The following is a 21,024-nucleotide window of genomic DNA, read 5'->3' as shown; positions in this document are numbered from 1 at the left end:
TTCAAGAAAAATAGCCACTAAAAATTATCTCCATAGTTCATTTACACAGCAAAACCCAGTAACACTATAATGATAATTTCTTCTTTCACTCAAGCCTGGCAGAGCAATGAACTCCTCTTTTGTATATTACTAAGCAGACTCATCTTGAAAATACAGCTTATAGAAAAATCTACTCACCATTTTGAAGCAAAGACACATTTATGGTTGACAAATGGCTCAAGTCTGGGATTTCCTGAGAAATTTGCTAGAGTAACTTCTGACTCCTTCTTTCTTTACAGGGTGTGGTATAATTCAGCTCTAATTACTAGGCCCAGTCTTATCACCTTGACTCACTTCAGCTGACATGAATTGCTCAAACACCTGTTTCACTTTAAAGTTCTTGAGCCCAGGCAATTACAATTATTGCTGGCTACTGCTGTGTGAAAGGTGGGCATTTTTCAAGCAATGACCTAATGCCTAGAGCTGTGGCTTGCCCTATTAGGTGAGGCAACAATCTGCCTTCCCAGTATCCCGTAGCTCTCCATGGTCCTTCACTCTCTTCCATCACTTCATCCATTGTGCCCAAGCTCATGAGTTTTTGCTGGCAATCTCAATATGTGTCTCTCTTTAAGATTTAAACAGATTTCAAGCCTAAATAATGTTTCAATTACTTCCCTTAAATTGTTTCAACACAGGTGAAGAAAAACAAGTACCAAGAGTAACACTCCAGGGGGGTAAGAACAAGCACTAAGGCTCAGCTGAGGAGTTTCAGTGGCACATCTATAGTCAGAGTGCTGGCAAAAGCATCTCCCCTACAGACTAAACCAGGACAGCAAACCTCAAAATACAGTTTAAACTTTTAAAATGGAATTACATACAGAAATTGCACTACAGAATATTTTGTCTTTGAAACAGGATCATTATCTGAAAATCAGCTTCACAGTGAAGATAGACAGTGATGATATGGCTTCAACTTCCAGCTCTGCCAGAGATTCCCTATGTGAATTTAAACAAAACATAAATGTTTTGCTGTTCTCCATTTAAGAAACCAGAAGCAGCAAATACCTTTTTTCTCTCTCTCCTGCCATCTGCCTTTTTTATTTACACTGTGGTGCTAAGAAGACACACAGACATGACTTAGTCAAAACACAGGTACTGCCCTTCATTTCAACAGCAGTTCCTCAAGATCCTGGTAACTCAGTTACCTCCCTGTTCTTAGTTTCTGCAGAGGAAATAAGCTAAAGTTTAATTAAAAGGAAGTTTTTACACTTACACTGGGAATCAAATTTCTGTTCTGTGAGGCAGAAAGGCCTAGTGACCTTCCAAGAAAAGGTTTTAAACCCCCTAAATCACTACTTGAAGTGCTGAGTCAGATCACTGCCAAGTCATGATTTTTCAGAACAAATACATCTTCTATTTTGTCTGTCATTTATTCCAATATTACTGGTACTACTCAACATTTATAAGGTGCTTCTTACACAAAGAGAAAAAGAGAAAGTGATAAGATTCCAGACTACTGCATATCTGAAAACAATGAGCAAGGAAAAGCAGCAGCAGCTAAACACAACATACGTGTAACTTCCTGAATGACTTGGCAGCCCAGTTTGTTTATCCCAATTCAAATACTAAGTACTATATTCATACACAAAGGCAGCAACTTGCTTTATTTTTCAGACACACTCATCTAGGATCTCATCACTTAAAAATCAGCGGCCTTATGTGACCAAGTGCCAAAAATGTTAAAAACCAAATGTAGTTCCACAGATGTTAAATACCAATGCAATGCATCTACAATTGTTACAAAACAACACAGAAGATTTCATATGGATTTAGAATGGCCACTGCACTTATTTTCAAGTACAGATTTCTTTCCCCAACAGTAAAGCTTGACATAACCCAGTTTACCATGGGTTCTAAAAACCACTTGAACACAATCTGTAACTTCAGAAGAGCAGGATAAGTAGTCAAGCAACATTTTAGCTTATTCAACGACACTGCCAGGAATAACAATTCCAGATTTTTGACACAAATGCTGGCCCCTATCCTGTATGAGCATGGATGTCCTGAAAAAAAAATCAATAAAAGTTAGAATAGCTCTCTATAAAGATCCAGAAATGATGCCTACTGATGGCAGGACAGAAATAAGGACAAGACTGCTGACAGGCTTGCTCCTAGTTTACTGGATAATGTTTGGCACAGAGCAGTATTAGTCCAGGTATCACTTGCAGAGTGACATGTAAGAAAAGATAAATGTTACTGACCTAAGCACAAAATTTCTACAGAATTATCTGTGGTAGAATCTTTAAGTTGGAAACAGTGGCTTGATGATGCAAAAGTAGGATGGATAAATACCATCTTAACATCTGGGAGAACACCAGGAAAATTCCATGCCTAACAATCTCCTTTCTTAAAAACAATACATAACTTACCACAAGTAACTAGATAAATCCAGGTGAGGTTTGTTGGGTTTTTTTCAACATAAGAATATGAAGTGGACATCAAAAGTACAGAATTTGCTTCAATTAAGTGAATAAGAATGTACAACCCCTAACACTATATAAGAAAATCCACAGAAGTGGCAGACTTGGTGAAAGGCACAAGTTCAGCCAGCTTCTGCTGAACAGGAATTCTGCACTTGATCCATCCTCTACAGGGAATGGTAAAGTACCATTAAGGTCGTCCTGAAATGACTGGATCCACATTTAAATAGAAACCCCAAACAAGTCATGCTCTTGTCTACAGTGTTCTTTATCAGTAAATGGCCTGTTTAATGACCCTCCTGAATACTGTGGAATTCACCACAGATAAAACTTCTCAGTAAACAACTTCATCAAGTATATAAAACAAATTTCAACAGTTCAATCATCCTCCTTCTTTGACAACCTTCCCATTTCTCTCTATTTTACCTCCTTTCTCCTCTGCAGGATGATGTATCATTGTTTGATGAGCCTCAACTATTATTAGCCTTTCCTTGCTCACAGACAGGAGGAGTGACAAAAGTTTTCTTTGGCAGAGATTAGTCTGGATTGACCATCAACCTTCACGGTGCTATGAGGAAGAATGGGTTTGATCAGTACTGAACATTTTAAAAGAAGCCTTTGTACTTCAACAATCTCTCTCTCTAAAATCTACTAATTTTTTAAAAAGATTAAATAACTAGTGATTCGATTATGAGACATTAGTAGAGTACTCACAGCAAACAGACAGAGCACACATTTTCCTTTGCAATGCCCTTTGCTTTAAAAGACAAATTAAAAGAATTCTGTGCTCTGAATATGAGATCACTTGTGTTCAAGGAAACTTGAGTTCCCAGGACTTTAGAAGGTGCATTGGACCACCACATTCATTCCTACATTGCTGTAGGATGCCAGAGCACTCCTAAATTGCCTGTTTTCAACAATTAATCATGTTCTTGATGACCTATGCTCAGTGTATCCATATTAATGTGTATACTATGTTGAATAATTTGGAAAGGTTTGGTTTTCTTCATACCATTGTCATCTTCACTGCACTATCAGTCACTAGAAGAAGGTCCCCAGGAAAATGGTTCTGGCACCAAGCCTGTTCAAGGAGCATCTAGACAACATTTAGTCATATGGACTGGCTTTAGGTAGTCCTGCAAAAAGCAGCAGATTGGACTTGATCATCTTCCCATGTCCCTTCCAGCTGGAGATATGCTGTAATTCTATGACTGACTTTGCAGTTACAAAGAAGCCTAAATCCATGCACATGGCCACTGAGCAGATACAACCCTCTACAGAAAAGGTACAACACGTTACCATAAGCAATAATGGGAAAACACTACTGGTAATATCTTTAGATCACGTCTGCTCAAGAAGAGGAGAAACTTTTTACAGACCAATTTTTAGGTAGAGGAATGACCTGTTTCCATGCATGATCATTACGGGAGGAAATCATCCCCCAAAATACCTCTTTATATCAAATTAATTATCCATTCCCACGCAGTCAAATACATTCTTTTAAGAGTGCCTGGATTGTTTTTTCCTCTCTCAGAGAGCGCAAGAGCACTCAGACTCCTAGAAAAAGAAACAAAATTACAGACTACAACATACTGTAACACAAGATAACCTTTATTTCAAAAATTGTACAAAATATAAACATAAAGATATAATTACACTGAAGTAAACCCTGCTCTTTAATTATCTGAATACTTTAGCAACGATACAGTCATGAAAAAATACCTTTATTACTATACTCCTCATGAGGAAATTTTATCTGATGGAGCGATACATCATGAAATCAATTGTTGTACATCTGGGGAATTTACCAATGGAGCTCTCTTCCACAGGGGTGTACACTTTGATTTGCCTCATGTGAGTGTCTCTCCCATTCTGGTGATTGGCTAGAACAGCAATCTGGATCATAAAGGTGCGAATGGGCTTCTTGTGAGTATCTGTGAGAGGAACATGGATCCAGCCACTGGGTTCCACTAATTCCAGCTGCTGCCAAAAAACAAGACAGAAGAGCAAAACATTCAGAAACAGTTTGCATACTTCATATAAATGATCACATATTAAATCCATTTAATAAAGCAGTCTTGTTAATCAGATTTTAATTACATTTTCAAATTCATTTGAAATAACAGAATTGAGTACTCATAGCTAATTTACCGCTCATGTAAATGTATACAAAATAATTTGGTTGTGTAGAGCTGTTTTTGCTTTTGCCTTTCAGAATCTAGTCCTCATTTTTTGCCTTAATCTTAGAATAAAAACCAATATAAAGAATACAGACTTCAGTATAGATTCAAGAAAGCAGAAGTGTAGCATTTGGACCTTCTTACTGAAGATCAATGCTCAAAGATGACAAAATATGCATTTCAAATTGTTTTACCTAGGCACCCTGAAGTACAATATACTGGAGTGACTTACATAGGAAACTAAATGCACACAAAGTTCTGGGTTTTCAGAAATTCCTTAGATTATTAGGGGGACTGGAGAAGAGGAAAAGGAAGGTGGCAGAGGAAAAAAGAGAGGATACCTCAAATTTCATCTCATGTATCAAGACAGATGCCTGGCCAATTAATAATTGCTGCACAGCCATTAAATCACATTCTAATCACATTTGACTTGCCTTTCATACAACATATCCAGTGTGATATGATGATTTTTTCTTTTTCAGTTTTAATCCTACACAAACCAATGTCAAGGCAAGCAAAGAACAGCATTTTGTTAACTCTAAACCACATCACTGACACAACAGATTGCTGAAATCAAGCTGGATGCTATGCAGAGCATAGTAACAGCTTTTGTTTAAAGCTAGCTGCCCAACTTCAAAGCACAGCTCAAAACACACATGGAAGAGCACACAAGTAAATAGAAGTCTTGGGGGGGAAAGAAAACAAAACACAAAACAATTGTCCACTAGCAAGTGGATTCACACAGCTAAGCAAATAAGAGTGCTGTTCTTAGCAGCTGAGTTCCCCTAAGGAAGCTGTATGTGCTTTGAGCAGCTCAAAATTCCCATCTTTCTCCTGAAAATACTGCATGGCACATCCTGGCAAATGCCTTGTTTATGCTGAAGGTTTCAAAAGACCCATCCTGAGAGCTACTGGTTCAGAGGCAGCAGACACCTTGAGAAAACAATCCAAGAGACAAGTAAGACAGTTTGATTACTACTTCAGCTTAAAGTAGCAAACAAAAAAATCTTTTACACCTCCACCCTTAAAGAAAGAACAAGGAAAAAAAATAAAAAAAAACCAACAACAACAAAAAACCACCAACAAATAACCACAACCCAAAAGTCTCCACTGCTGCAGACTCTCCAACAAATTATTTCCAAAGCATTACATTCACTGAACCTTAGCAGCAAATCATTTCACTCTGGGAGCTAGACATTTCCACAAACACACAGTCACTCATTTGTCATAGCACTGTCCCTCTCAAAAAACTTTTAATTTTTTTTCTTTTTATAGGAAGCTTCAGAACTTTACAAAGAGATGAAAAAAAAAAAAGATGTCTTGTTGAAGCAGCTTTACAAAGGGCAAATTTATCATGGTGAGGTAGCAGTAAACAACTTGAGCAAGGATGTTTCCCATCTTCATAGTAAACAGAGAATGTGGATCCTCCTAACACTTCATTCAACTACTACTAAGGTCAAGTGACTGATTTTGAAGAGAATTACAAGGCTATTGCTAATTAAACTTGTATTTTAAGAATTTTCTCAGTGTTCACAAATTTTGACTGCTAATTCAGAGAGAAAAATTTGAGCTCAAGAGCTAAGATACCTAAATTTTTATGTTTAGATCAGTATGAAATAGATTAGCTAACACTAACTCCTAGTAAAAAAAAAAAAAAAAAAAGGTATGAAAGATAAAAGTATGGCAACTTTTACAATGCTTTGTATCATCCCTGTTCAAGGGAGGTGGTTATATGCTTTATTTATAGCATGTTATTTTTCAGTCCTGCTACAAAGACAACCAGTTTCTCCCCAAGTCTTTCTACAGAGATGGGACAAATCATTCCTTCACCTGTAAAACTGGCAACTGAGGCATCAGGTTAATTAGACAAAAAGGTTCCCTGGCTCCAGATGTCAAACTTCACATACTCTGAGCCAGTTGTTAGTGTCTTAAGTGAAATACAGCATTTTGAAGGAGGTTTAGGTCCCACTGAGTTCACTTGCAGCTCAGCATTTCTGCCAATGCATACAAGTTCTCAATGCAGCCACAACACAGAGTCTGAGCAGCCACCTGGGAGCAGTCACTCATAGAAACCCCTCATGGAAACACCACGACTGAGCAGGCAGCACACAATCCATCCAGCACCACTGAACTGTCTTAGCCACAGAGATTTACTTTATTTCCCCAAATCTCAGATTTCCTCACTCCACATTTTTCAACCTCCCTAACAGATGAATACACAGCCTTCACTCGTACAAATCCTGGGCACATCCTCAGAACAGGCCCCTTTTCCCAGTCCAGTCAAACAGTTGCCTCTGGAACAAAACACACAACACTTGTGATGAAGTTGGAGGCTACAGTGTACTAAATGCAAATGTCAGAGTCAGACTTCCATGTCTGAAAAAAGTGAGCTCTTGACTTCTGCCCTCTTAATAACATTCCTCTACTGACATTTGAGTCTAACCTCTTTTTTTTTAATTGATGCCCACACAGTGCATTAAAACCCTGATACAGACTCAACTACTGGGGTTTAAATGCAGCAAAACCAAACGGAACATTCAGTAGAAAAGGAAGTATTGTTTTGCCACTATGATACACACATCTTCTGTGACCAAAGGAATGGTATAAACCAGACACACACATTCTCCCAAATTCTTCTCCTCCACATCTGTCATGCTCTTCCAGATGAGTGAAAGAGTTTCTTTTTCCAGAGGCCCAGGTCCCTCACCAGGGAGAAGGAACAGGACATGGGAATAGGCAGGGGAGATACAAGACACAATGCTGCCCACTCCTAGCTCAATGTCAGCACCCAGACCCAGCCATCACAAGTCCTACCAGAAGTGGGATGAAATATGCAGCTCTACTCTGCCTGGAGCATTCCCAGTGTGAACAGAATCTAAAGGAAGCTTACTGTGAAGTTTTAAGAAATTCCTATTAAGCCCATGCAAATGGCAATCTTTCAAAGCCTTGTAAACTGGTCTGGAAATTTGGGTGGATTTTTACAGGGCGGCAAAAGGCACATCCTCAACACAAAGGCTGAACTATTGCCAAATTTCAAATCCTTGCTTTAGAGCTTGGGGGCACTGGAGCATCAAAGAAGGACACCAGAATATTCTCACACAAGCAAAACAGCATACTTTTCACTAGCCTAATTCTTGGAACAGAACTGCTTTGGCTGAAACTTTAAAAAAAATTCAGCCCAAAGCAGATATCTGGCATGGAAAAATCTGTCTGAACTGAACTTTGGCAAAAGTCAAAGTAACCAAGAGTCAAGCCTTAAAACAGAAAGGTTCACACAACCTTAAGTTCAGGTGGCACTGGCAGCTCCACCCATAATAAATACTATACTTGAAATCCATTTCAGTTGGCTTTGCTCAAAGTCAAACTTGTTCTTCAAAAGCACAGACCACTGTATATACATAGACACACACAGATATACTTATATTTCACCTCAACTCTATAGTATTAGTCCTCTATGAGAAAACACCACATGAAGTTTCCTCCTGTATTTTTCATCTTATGTAGATCATTAAGACTCAGTCACAATTAACTGTCTTCCAAGAGATTTTAAAAAATCAGCTTTACTACTCATCACTTGAGTGAAATTAAAAATTCAAAATTTCTCTCTGATATGTTTTTTCTTGTTTTTTTTTTAAAGAAAACATAGGAATGAATCAGTGCAAGTTCAGTATTGGTAACTCAGGACAGTTCCTGCAGCTCTAGACTAATCTTACTGAACAATATACTAAAAGCCCAGGGTTTGTGGCTTTTTTATATTTGCTTCTAATACTATAAATTTTGTGACAATTGGAAAACAAGAAGATCATGAAAGTCAGAATAAAAGAACAAAGGGATAAAAATGGAAATGGAAAAATCACTCACTTGTTCTTGCTGCTGTTATACTCTAGCTCTTCTCCTGCTTTCTTTCCGTTGCTTTCTTATTTTTCCTGTCCTCTGTGTGCTACAGCTTTACCTATGGACATATACTTCCAACTCCATGAATCCACATTATTTGGAAAGCCAAAGGAAAATTAATGTTCTCAATGGAATTCTCCTCCCCAGCCTATTTAACAGCCCTTTTTCTTCACTTTATTGTACAGTCCAGAGGTTCTACAGAATTCCATACATATTTGGCAAGGCTACTACTGCAACTAATGTGTGTCCTACCATAGAAGACGCAAACCACACAACAAAATACACATTAAAAAATAAAAAAAAGACCAAGGCAACTTGAGGATACACTTCAGAGAGATGACTGAATACAAGACCAGGGCTTTTAGGAGGGAGCTGCTTCTACAACCACTAGCCTCTTTACAGGCTAGGAAGTTATTTACCCAAAGAATACTTTTCTAGTGTATTAATCCTACCTAAACTGAAAACTAACCTCTTTTCCATACTCAGTGATATGTCGTCTACATTCTCTGCCATCTCCAAATGGCATATAACTCCAACTGCTACTTCTACTAGGGTTACAAATGCAGCCCAAGTTTTTGGCTATATTTACAGTAGGCTAACATCCTTGAAATAAGACATGATTTTCCTGCCCTTTAAAGGTATCTTTTGTGAAGATATAGAGGAAAAAACCCACCGTAAGTAGTTTCGCATTCAGTGTAATTACAAACACGTCCGAGATGTATGTTGGACAGGGCTCCCAGCTCAGGGGAATAAATACCCACAGGAAGAAAAAGCAGCTCATTTTTTTTCCTCTGGGAAGCACGTGCAGAAGAGGACCTATGTACTGACAGAAAGCTGACAATTCTTGCTGCCATCACAGCTTCGGCATGAAACATGCTTCTGAGATGTTTGTACCTCATCAAATTTCTGTTTTGTCAACTTTACTACTAGATTCAAATGGCTGTGAAATCAAACAGCATTTGATTTTACTCCTTCTACTTTTCTCATAAAAATGTTAAAGCTGCTTTTTGTTTTAGTGACTCAGCCAACTATGAAATTAAAGGTAGTGGTTAGACTCTTCTTCACACATATAATTTTGTCTCTCTCTGTGCTTAGCTAGTTCTTACAATACAGTTTTTATAAAAACCTAAGCTTTTCAAAGCAGGTGTTCTCAATAAATAATGTATTCTTCCAAGAAGAAGATTATAAAACTAACTTTCAGGGAAAAGAAATGCTATGTTCAGAAATTAAATATTTATCAATACACAAACTTTCCCATGTAGGAAAAGGCTTTTTCCTGTTTAGCCATTGTTTTTTACATCTATCCAAATATGTTTTCACAACTGGCAAGGAGAAAGGAGGCTGGCTCAACTTCCAAAATTCTGCTTCCATAACTGCCATGTCCTACCATTTAGTTACCAGGACTGAGAATCTGTGTGCCTCTGCATAATTCCAAGTATTGGAACTGTCAACACATGAAGTAGCAGGGCTTGGGCTTCAGCCATCACTTCACTTAGGAAGGAAGAGAACCAGTTAATAGCAGTGATGCACCAGTTCCAGCAGAAAAAATGAAGCATGTCCAAAAGAAACTTGGTGAGTTCCAAGTGAGCCAAAGGAGGGACACCACATTAGCAACTTAACAGGGAACACAGAAACAGGCTCAAAGGACCCACTGTGAATAGCACACTTGTGTGCTCGGATGGAGCAACGACCACCTAAGGAGGTGCCTCTGTGGTCTTAATCAGCCACCTCCTTAAACGGTCAAGAAATCTCATTTCAGTCCATTAGGCAAGAGAAGTTTTCCATTCTTTTAAACAGCAGTTCCTGAAGAGTCTAAAGGAGCACAGTCCATCCCTCAGAAAGAGTCAGATGTGGATTTTGGTAGATAGGAGACCAGTGAAACCTTCAAACACTAGAAGTTCCTCTCTCTTAGTATCCTATAGGCTCTTTGTTCAAATAAAGCAAAAGAAATAACCTTTGAGAAGACTGGAAGGTTGAAAAAAGATCCAAAAGATCCTTGCAAGAAGTTTTATGGAATGTCCTTTAGAATATTCTGCTCCAGAAGAAACCACTAAAAATTAATCAATGCCCAGGTGTGTTAGAAAGTTGTATGCAATTAAAATAAAGACAACTAAACACTCAAACCAAGCTATAAAGAATATTCAGAAAAGGAAGAAAAGCAAATCCTTGGTGAGTCAAGGATTAGTATTCACAATGCCCAAATACAGATCCTTATACTGCCTTTCCAAATTTCCTGTTTGGATTACTTGAGCAGCACAAATACACTGGACAACGTCAGTGGGTTGTGTCCCATTGCTGCTTTCTGAAGGGAGCAGATGATGCCAATTGAGCCATGTATGATGCACCCTGAATTTCATTTGGCAGAATGACTCACCAGCCAACTCATGAAACAGTCTCAGTGACAGGTCCATTTTGATATTCTTTAGAATTAGGTGTCCTGATTATCATTTTCCCATACAGTTAAAAATAATCCCTTTTATTTGATTCTGCTGAGAAACCAATGCAATATTTTCTAAGATGTACATAGTGACTTCAGGCAGAATTTCAGGAATAAAGTTAGGAAGAGCTGAAATTTAATCCATGGAATGGTAAACAGGGAAAAGTCAGCTTTATGAATGCCCTCATAGTCTGTCTTTGAAATCTGCTGAAGTCAGGTGAAGAACACCTAAGAGGACAACAGTCAAGTCTTAGACATGATGGGGAGCCTCTGGTGAGTAAGTGTGCAGATAAACCAACTCTCAAATGGAGGAAATGGGGTACAGTGGCACACACTGTGGAACACCAAGAGCTTTAGGGATTCACAGGAGAAACAGCTCTTTCAAAAGCACCAAATGATGAAGAAGCCCACATAATGATGCCTGCAAAAGGGTCAAGGCTGTCCTGAACTGCCCACACGGAAAACTCCTGACAGACGAAGTCATGGACGGTCTGGACATGTGTGAAGGGGCCCCTGTCCGTGGTACTTAAACAACCACCACCTGCCCATCACACTCCCACCGCTGCATCTGCTCACAGCACTTGCACAGGCAGGTACATCCAGCCTGACAGACAAAATAAATAACCTGCCAAATGCTCAACCTCTGTGCAGTTGTCAGCCAGAACTGTCTGACTCAATTGCAATTTCAGAAAATATTGTCTGCTTAACTCTGGGTGGCAGGAAAAAAAAGCAAAAGCAAAGGAAAAAAAAAATTGACAACAGTCTTTGAATACTTCATTCTCTACAATGTGGCTGAAAACAGCTCTCCATTCTAGAAAACTTACCTGCAGAAACCATCAGGAATTTGTCACAGACTGTTTACTAGGAAAGTCTCTCTGGAAGAAAGAAACACTGTTTTCCCATTTGCTGTGCCACATCCACTGGGTTTTGTTTTTTTTTTTTTTTAGTATGTTCCATGAAGAACAAGAGATAGGCAGCTCAACATTTATTACAAAAATACATGCCTCAAGAGATATATATTGCTTCAGAGAAGGACAAAAATGTTGAACAGTCTTGGACAGTTTGCTTTTCAGTCCCACATTTTTGAAATCCTATTGTTAAGTGAGGTCATTTGAACTTTCACATAATACTTTATGCTGGTGACATCCATAAACTAAAACTCGTTAGAGAAGGAATGCCGTGCTGTGTATGCTTTAAGTGGCAACCGTCATAGCCACTGGAACTTCAGAAAATAATAAAAAACCTTCTCTCTGTCCTTTTGAAAAGCAGGAAGATCCAACCAGCAAACACGGAACGACAATGCAGTCTAGAATGGAGCTTCATATGTGCAAGTAGGGAATTAAGACATAAAACTCCAAAGCAAACCTTCTACCCACAGAAGGAAGCTATCTAAATTTAGCTTGGTATCAGCTAAAAGAGATTTCACCCTAACAGGAATCTCTTGCTCCAGAAGGAATACTGCCTCTAACTGAAATCAGCCATAACAGCCATGAAATTTTGGATCTCTGATTTAAAGAAAAATGAGTTTCATAACTCATTTAAGAAGCAGTCAAGAGTGGAGGAAGGGAAGGCTCTAAGTGCAGTAGTATTCTCCTGCAGGAACCTAATCTCACTTCACAGCTGTCACAATTCACAGGAATGTCATACCTTTGTAAGAGCACTGCACTCTGAGAACGTTCCTGTATGTCAGGGGAAACCCTCCACAACTACAGGGACTTGGCTCCAGTGTGAACCTGTTACTTCCCTGAGCTTGGCAGACAGCACACTGAAGATGAAAAAGCTACAAAAAATACTTGAGCTCTGAAGTGGTGGCCTGGCTGACAGTATCAAAAAACAGGTAATGCAGCCCAAAACAGGCCTTCTGCCTCACTTTGCCTATTTCTGGTACCTAAGGTGGGTCAAGTTTTAGTTGCAGACATACTGGAACAGACTGCATCTGGACAGTCTGGCCTTAAAAAGGAATGGTAGAAAACCCATGGTTTGCAACAAGTCTTTTCAAAATTCCAGCATTCTGAAAGAAGAATGAGGGACTTTTAATGTTTGGGGTTTTTTTTAACCACGGTACTTTATAACTCAAATTATCAGTAGCTTAGAGTATTATAGAGGTAACTGTGACAAAAGAAACAGCACACTCGAAAAACCAAAAAGTACTATAAAATATATAGCCAGTACTGCACACTACACATTTAGAAAGAAGTGCAAATCTCATTTAGTGAAAACAAATGTTTCATACCTTTAGGAAAGCACTTCAAATCAAAGTTTACCTCACTGCAATGTTTCTTCATTTTATAAGTTAGTAACTAAGGAGAACACCCCATGTGCACAAGATAACTGTGTAGGGACACTTCTAAGTGAGGATCTGGCAGATGATGACCAACCAATACAAGTACCTTTTGCAGTGCTTTTGAAAACCCTCAGTAACTTTTACCTGATCAGAAGCTTGTAAAAAACAAACAAACAAACAAAAAAAAAACAAAACAAAAAAAACCAACAAAAAAAACCACCCACCTGTCAAACATAACAAAAGCCACTACTACATCCCATGTTCACTCAAACAAATAGTACCACTCAAACAAATAGTACCACCTGCATTCAAAGTGTTTAGTCGTAACACAAAATACAAAATAGTCACAGAAGTATCAAAATCCCCCATCTGTGAAGCATGTGGACTAAGGTTTTTGTAACAACGGAAACAGGGCACAGATTTCTTAAAAATTACTTAAGACAATACATTACCAGCACCTTTATTTAAGTTTGGATCTTAGTCATAAGTTTGAATTCTCACTCCCAGCACTAAAAAGCCCTAAGATTTCCCAGTACTGAGAATATCAAAATCTTAGTCCTTCCCTTTAGAGCAGCACCCATCCAAAATAAAGACATCTCCTACAACTTCCAGGTGAGTCAGGCTGCTCTCTGGGAAGAGTAGCACTTTAACCATCTACTGAAGAGAGGCAGGGAAAATCAGTAATGAAAGAGCAGACAGCTACACAAAGAGAACAGAAATAGATTGAGGTGGGATAGTGAACATTCTACTGCAAAGAAGTCTGAAGATATATTTAAAAAACCATTCTGAAGCTCAGGTGAATTTGCATTACAAATGGAACTGCTGACTGAAGAATGGGACAAAGCAGCTGCCTTTTATGAAAGGTAACAGAACAGGCTGATCTTAGAGGTCTTTTCCAACTTAAATGATTCTATGGTTAACACCACAGAATCTTCCAAGAAAGGGAGTATAGACAGAATTTTCTATGAACAAGAAACAAGTGCTTTGAACAATGGCCTTATACAAAGGACCTTAAGGCAAATAAAATGAACACAATAAAACCTAGAAGATAGCAAAGCATAAAGGGAGAAGCCCTATGAATTTTTTTCAAACTAGAGCTGCTAGGTACAAGCAGGAACAATATAAATGTATTCTATGGGCTCGCTGCACAAATTGATTGCAAATGGAAGTTAAGGCTGGAAAACATTTCCAGGAAATAACTAATTTTACAAAGGGGCAGAAGTTTGCAGATTCGGTGAAAACTGTATTGCAGATGTCTGCAGTTCCCATTTCTCCTAACATACATAATGGAATGATACTATGTTTGTGTGAAAGTGAAAAAAAAACCCAGGTCATAATTTACCTTCAAAATTGTTTAGCCATATCCAGGAAATATGTCTAGACATAGCTACAGTTAAATTATACAAAGAAAGTATTTGAAAAAAAAAATTATGCAAGGAATATTAAAGACTTAAGTGTCTGAAGACTGGCCACACTGAGTTAATTCTCTATCAAACCATCTCAAATAACTTAGCGGCAATAACCTAGTGACCACATTTCATGCCATGCACTTTGCATCCCAGAGAATGCAGAAAATTAATATGGGAAATGAACAAACATAAAAAGAAAGGGAATATTACAATATTTAAAAAATAGTTCATAGCAGTAGTAGCAGCCAGCTGCTAGCTCTCAAGCACTCTTATAGGTGAGGGGAAGAAAGTACATCAAAACTAAAAAAACAACCCTCATTCCCCTCACTGAGAAGGGCTATTACTATACATTGAAAAGAACTAGATTTCTGATCTTCTACCAGAAGACAGGCCCACAAAACTGCATGGCTCTAACTGTTTACCTGTTACACAAGACGAGTTCCTGAGTGACTTTATTTGTCAGGAAAAGACTGGAACAAAATACACCTGAGTACTACCAAATTAAAAAAAAACCTACTCATTCTTTACCAGTGAGAGGACAAGTTGTTGCTTTAAGACACAAAAAACACTGGGGTTAAGGGAAAGCATTTCTCCTGGTTTCACAGGAGTGGTTTGCTTCTGAGAATTACAGAGAGCTGCCTCTCCCGAATATCAAGGAATTTAAAAACCCTAAACCTCTGTAAATAATCCCCAAATCCTGCAGAAGTACAGTATGCAAACATTTCTGTGTCTGGATAAGGAGTCCGTGGACGCTCAGTAAAGGCAAGTGAGACAAAACCTGATAAACTTCAAGATTACTCAAGTGTGTTGTAGCACACAGTAAACAAATGCAGAGTAGCATTTCACAGGATCCAGAGGTAATGCTCAGCTCAAGGAATATTTATTTATTGGAAACAAATGCAAAAGACCGTTGTGAAAACTATTTGTGCAAATTTCAAATGCAATGCAGAGTCTCATCTCAGAAAGATCCCAAATTCATAAACATGTCTCACTGGAGATATATTTTCATATGAACGAACTTTAAAAGAGAAGAAATATATCTGTCAGAGGTTCAGCTGGATACTTTTATGTGAGCCAGAATATACTTCCATAAATCTGCAAAGCTGGAATCAGAACTGTTGCCCAATGGAAGCATTTAATTTTACATCCAAACAGAATTTCTTTAATGTAGTGGAACAAATGCAGGAGACTTTTTACCTTCTGCTTGTGTTTTCTTACAAATCAATAAGAAAGCGTGTCCAAAAAAAACCCACAAGGCTTTTTTCCTGTTGTTTTATGTGGAGATCAGACTCTAGACTCTGCTTCTTTCAATCTAGATAAATTTTATTTCTTGACTTCTTTCTGGGAGTCAAAGGTCCCTCAAGTCACCATTCACTCAAAAAAATGTACAGTTTAAAAAGGTAATCAATGGTGCTATACACTTGGGCTAATGACTCCCTCACTGCAACAGCATTTCTGCTACAAACAGCATCTGCAGTAGCCTTAGTGCCACATCCTACAGACCAAGAACATGAGCTCCTCACCACCAACTGTATAAGAATCAAAATAAAATTACATCCTAAGTATGCTCCTGAAAAACGAGGGGGCAGTGGCAAACAAAGCATGAGAATGAGATAATTAAAAACTTGTTTACCAGCAGGCCTGCTATTTACTAAGTCTAGAGCTACTGTGGGGTGTCATCTTACTGCTTAGCAAAGTGCAGTCAACAACAAGCAGATGGAATTGGATTGCAAATCTATGTGACTTACTGTATATCTGCAAGTCCTGTGGCTACATATGCTCCTCTGCTTAATTTATTTCTGCTATGCAAGTAAATCTTTAACTCCTCATGACAGTATAAAGAAATAGAAGAAAGTCCAGTAATTCCACAATAGAAGTTCCTACCCCAGCAGTGCTGGATTTACCAAAAGCTGATTTATGAAAACATCTGTCACACATGGTGACCATCATAATCATAACACAGACCTGGTCAAGGAGAGGGAAGCCTACCTCAAAATTTTACACCATTATTTCTCCTGATACCGAATTGTAACTCTTTTTGAAAGAATGAAAAAACAGAATGTAATTTGATTTTTACGTCACTAATTATGTTCAATCTTACTAAGTTCATCTTACTAAGAAGTAACAAATTAAGGTTTTCTGCATTTGCTAGTAGAAACAATCCAAAAAATCCTTCATACCCACAGCTGAATTTGATCTCTGACAGATACAGAGCAGGGAGAAAACAAAAATTAAAAAAGTAGTATTAGGGGCTTTGCCACATGATTCACTTGAAAATTGTGACTGAGAACAGAATTCATAAAAGGCTTCAGTAAAAACTGTTTTTGTTAACATTCCTTTAATGTGAGACACAAAACACTCCAGAATTCATTCTGAAATAAAATAGGACTGTTAGATAAACCTGCTTTAGGAATTGGATGAAGGCAGCTAGAGAGCACGGGCCCTCAAGCCAGACACATATGCTACATTATTATTCTCACTCCACCCTCTCCTGTGTGTTTGCACAGAAAATGGAAAAAGCCTGGGAAAGGTTTTTCCGATTCAAACACATGATCTCGGTTATCTTATGACAGATTAAGACAGAGAACAGCCCTCAGAAAGAAAAAAAATTATACTTCCTATCTATAGAAACATTTCCATGCATTACTTGAGATAAGGAACAGGATAACACCACATTCAATCCCTTCCCACCCAATAAAACTTAGCCAAGAACTGAATTTAGAGCCTGGGTAGCAGCGTTCTCATCAAAGCCAGACGCAGACACGGGATCCCTGACCAACAGAACATTTCAGTAATCACGGAACAAGACCTCCCTCTGGAAAGAACTACCATGGTGGTAGCTCTGGAGCAACTGAATCTCTTGCTCCATTACCTTGGATTTGCTCTAGATCACAACCACCTGCCAGGTAGCATTTTCTTCTGAACACTGAGGATTGCTGTAATTTACCACATCAACAGAATTCCTTTCCAGAACTACTTTCCTAGTGACACTATGAATAATCTCAGTTTTCCAGCAGAATGCTATGCTTCAGAGATAAAAAGAAAAAAAAAGGCTGATTGTAATTACAAAATCCCCCACACATACCTACACAAAATACACTTGTTCCTGTATTTCTACCTGAATTTATGGAAACTTTTGGTTGGTGTTTTTTTTGGTGCTGACTTGACAAAGCATGGCACATTCATCATATTAAATGGATTTGTTTGGGTGTTTTTTTAATCCTAATTAATAGAAACACCTGATAACTTTGCCACAAGGCAGTATGTACTAAAAATAGCCCATTATTTGTAAAGATACAAATGAAGGTATTATAACATGGAAGCCACACATACAAAGAATAATAAGTGGTGGGCAAATTGGCTCCTAATTCCTTCCAAACTGGGGCTACTTCCTCTCTCCACCCAGTGCCAAACTGTTGGTTTGGCAAAGGGTGGTGAACACAGTCACACAAGGTTTCCAGCTCCTGGTGCTTACAAGTTGTTCAAGTGAAACAGAAAATGAGATATGCTGTGCCAGCCGACCAGCACCAGTTGAGATGACAGCATAGAACTTTCTTAGATATCCAAGAAAATTCCCATTCCTTTTATATCTTTTGTTATGCTGAAACCAAATTAAATGTTGACTGCTGGCTTTAGTCTTTGGAGGATTTTAATACTATGCTAGTAGCAGCATCCAGAGGGATCAGAATCAGTCTTGGATTTGACCTTGCTGCATGTATTTAGCAGTTCTTAAAGTCTGAAAATATCTAGTGCTCCCTCCAAGGATTACTCTCCACAGTTAAGTCTATGAAGGCAATCAGGTAAATCAAAGATGATTGTTTATAATTCACTGACTTTATCCTCCCAATCCTATTTCACAGTGTAGACAAAAGTAGCTTAAAGGCAAGAAGTTTCCCAATGGTGAGCAAGCTCTCCAGAAAGAGGAAAGCAGGAGTGAGTGAGCAGCATCTTACTGTCAGCTTTGACACAACTGTTTTACATCCTTCAAGCAAGAGATGGGGTGTGACTCCCACAACGTTTTCACATTTGGATCCAAAACCAGAGGAGATAATTTTGGATTATTCAGGCCTAGGGAACTTACAGAATGGGAAAGAGCATGACTATAGAATGTGGTAGGCTAGAAGAAGAAGAAGAAGAAGAAGAAGAAGAAGAAGAAAAATGAGACAGAGAAGTAGCTCTTTATTTAACAATTTCCATGCAGTATGCAGGGCCCTTTACTACAGAAAAATATAATTTCCCTTCCAAATACAGGTCTGTTGTACTTTTCCAAGATCTCCTTCCCAACATGCTGCCTTTTTGAGATCAAAGAAGGCAGCAGACAGTTTCTTCAATGGTACCTACCTCCTTGCTAAATAACTGCAAGGTCGGCTGTCTAGGATCCACCTCCCCAGAAGCCACTAAATGACACAGCAAAGATTTTCAACAAAGATTTTCACTGTCCCTAGTTCAAACCTTAAAGCCTTATGTGACCAGGAACACCCAAGTAAAAAGCTTTATTAAACAGTTTGTCTACCATGGTCTCCATCCTTCTATCCAAGTGCAGAGAGATCAAACACAAGATAAAGCAGATGTTGCTACATGCTCCAGTTTACAAGTGCACAGTATCACGTTTTGTAAACCACAGTTCAAACAAATTCTGATCAGCTGAGGGGGTTCACCTGACTGAGCACCATGAAGATGATCTAGATGAGCAACACACTTACACCCACCACAAGTTGAAATGCTGGAGGCACTTGGATGTTTTAAAATGTCAACTAGACACTACACTTGCTTAAAAAAAGGAGGGGGAAGGAAGGGAAGGGGTTAAATACTGAAGTAGGGAAACTAAGTATGTGAGTGTCTTCTGTGATGCTGTCACCTCCCCCTCCATCCACCCACCTTATTCCTCACTCCCATGTTCAGTCTTCAAGAGAATGCCTAAAGGAAGTGCACCGAGATCTTTCTTGTTACAGTTTTTATGTTGCCAAATCCCTGCTTGCTTCTCTTACTTCTGGAACATTAATGATTATCTGCAAGAAGTATCTAGTGAGCCTACACTGGTAAAGTGTAATTAGAAATCCCTACAAGCTTTGAAAAACCAATGACCAACAAGTATCCCAGTACACTCTCCAAACACTGAACCTTTATTCCAACAGGAACTTCCAGTAAAAAATGATGTGTGAACAGCAGACACTGATGTTCACACAAGCTTACTGCATACAACCCAGCAGGCGATTTTTCTGGGTTTTTGGATTATGCCCTGGAGGTGCTGGCACAATGGAATTTCAATACCATAACTGCTTATTTCTCTGTGTGCCAGCCTCTGAAATAACAGGTAAAAAGAAAAAAAAATATACACATAAAACAAACATTCTCTTTTTTAAAATTACAGGAATCACAAAATGAAATGTTTTTAATTCTCTAGTTCAAACGATGTAATTTATAACCATGACACAAATAGGGAAGAAGCACAAAAGAAGGGAAAATACAGAAATAACATAACGTTCCCAAGGTTCAGTTTACAAGGACCTCACACAAAGTTTTTTTTTTTTTGCAACTCTTACTAGAAACAGTATTATTTGCTAAAAATGCAGTAGCTGCCAAAAGCTATGAGCCATCTAAAGCAAACATGTTTAAGATGGAAATAGAGTGTTAATGCTGAAGAAAGACAGAATTGAATATATAAGTTTTCTTTTTAAAGTGTGGAAGCAACTGCAGTACAGAGTTAAGTTTGTTTTTCATCTTCCTGAGCAAAAATCAATTGCATTTGCAGATAAGCACCAAAATGAGAGAGAAGTGCATTAAGACAATAACAAAAGTAATCAAATTTCAAACTTTCTAATTAAACCTCTTTTTCCTGCAGAAGGTTATTGGGAATTCAACACTAGCCTTGGTTCACATGATAGAACAATGGGAAAATTTTCCGAATGGTTGAACGCTAACCCTGACAAGTGTGGAGAGCCAACTACAATACATTATATGGTAGCATAACCTGCCACCCACGTTGCTGAGAGAACAGCTTTCAAACACATGCACCGAGCTGTAAAACCACAAAATCCCTTATTACACATTGTCCCTTACTTAAGGTGAAATACACTATTCCCCTCCCGCCTCCTTTTACAAATCTTGGTGGGGTTTTTTTTAACCTTCATCTCTGAAGTTTATTTAGCAGCTAACTAGACCGTTTTTCAGACTTTATTTTCCAAATGCCATTTTTCCTGTTTTGTTTTCTAACCAAAATAAAATCATGTTTTTATAGTACACAGTGAAGCCTGTTGTGTCTTTCACTGTTGCTTTCTTTCTTAATACTACTTCCACCTGTGTGATATTATCCAAACTTTTAAAAGGAAATGTCTGATATATGACTAATTCACTTATGAAG

General features: G+C 38.3%; 1 protein-coding gene across 7 annotated transcripts in view; it reads right to left on the bottom strand.

Annotated features, from left to right (window-relative positions):
- Positions 1-4,049: 4,049 nt before the first annotated feature.
- Positions 4,050-21,024, bottom strand: part of ANAPC10 (anaphase promoting complex subunit 10) — a 32,662-nt gene continuing 15,687 nt past the window's right edge. For 6 of the 7 annotated variants that reach the window (XM_066318097.1, XM_066318095.1, XM_066318096.1 and 3 more), the window contains exon 5: positions 4,050-4,442. In XM_066318097.1, the coding sequence (XP_066174194.1) occupies positions 4,212-4,442 (231 nt within the window). In that variant the 3' untranslated portion in view covers positions 4,050-4,211. The remainder of the gene's footprint in view (positions 4,443-21,024) is intronic. The other variant, XM_066318101.1, reaches the window with a different exon arrangement.

This window comes from Sylvia atricapilla, chromosome 4 (assembly GCF_009819655.1).
Source record: "Sylvia atricapilla isolate bSylAtr1 chromosome 4, bSylAtr1.pri, whole genome shotgun sequence".
NCBI classification, from domain to species: Eukaryota; Metazoa; Chordata; class Aves; order Passeriformes; family Sylviidae; genus Sylvia; species Sylvia atricapilla.
This window is presented reverse-complemented; position numbering and strand designations above follow the sequence as displayed.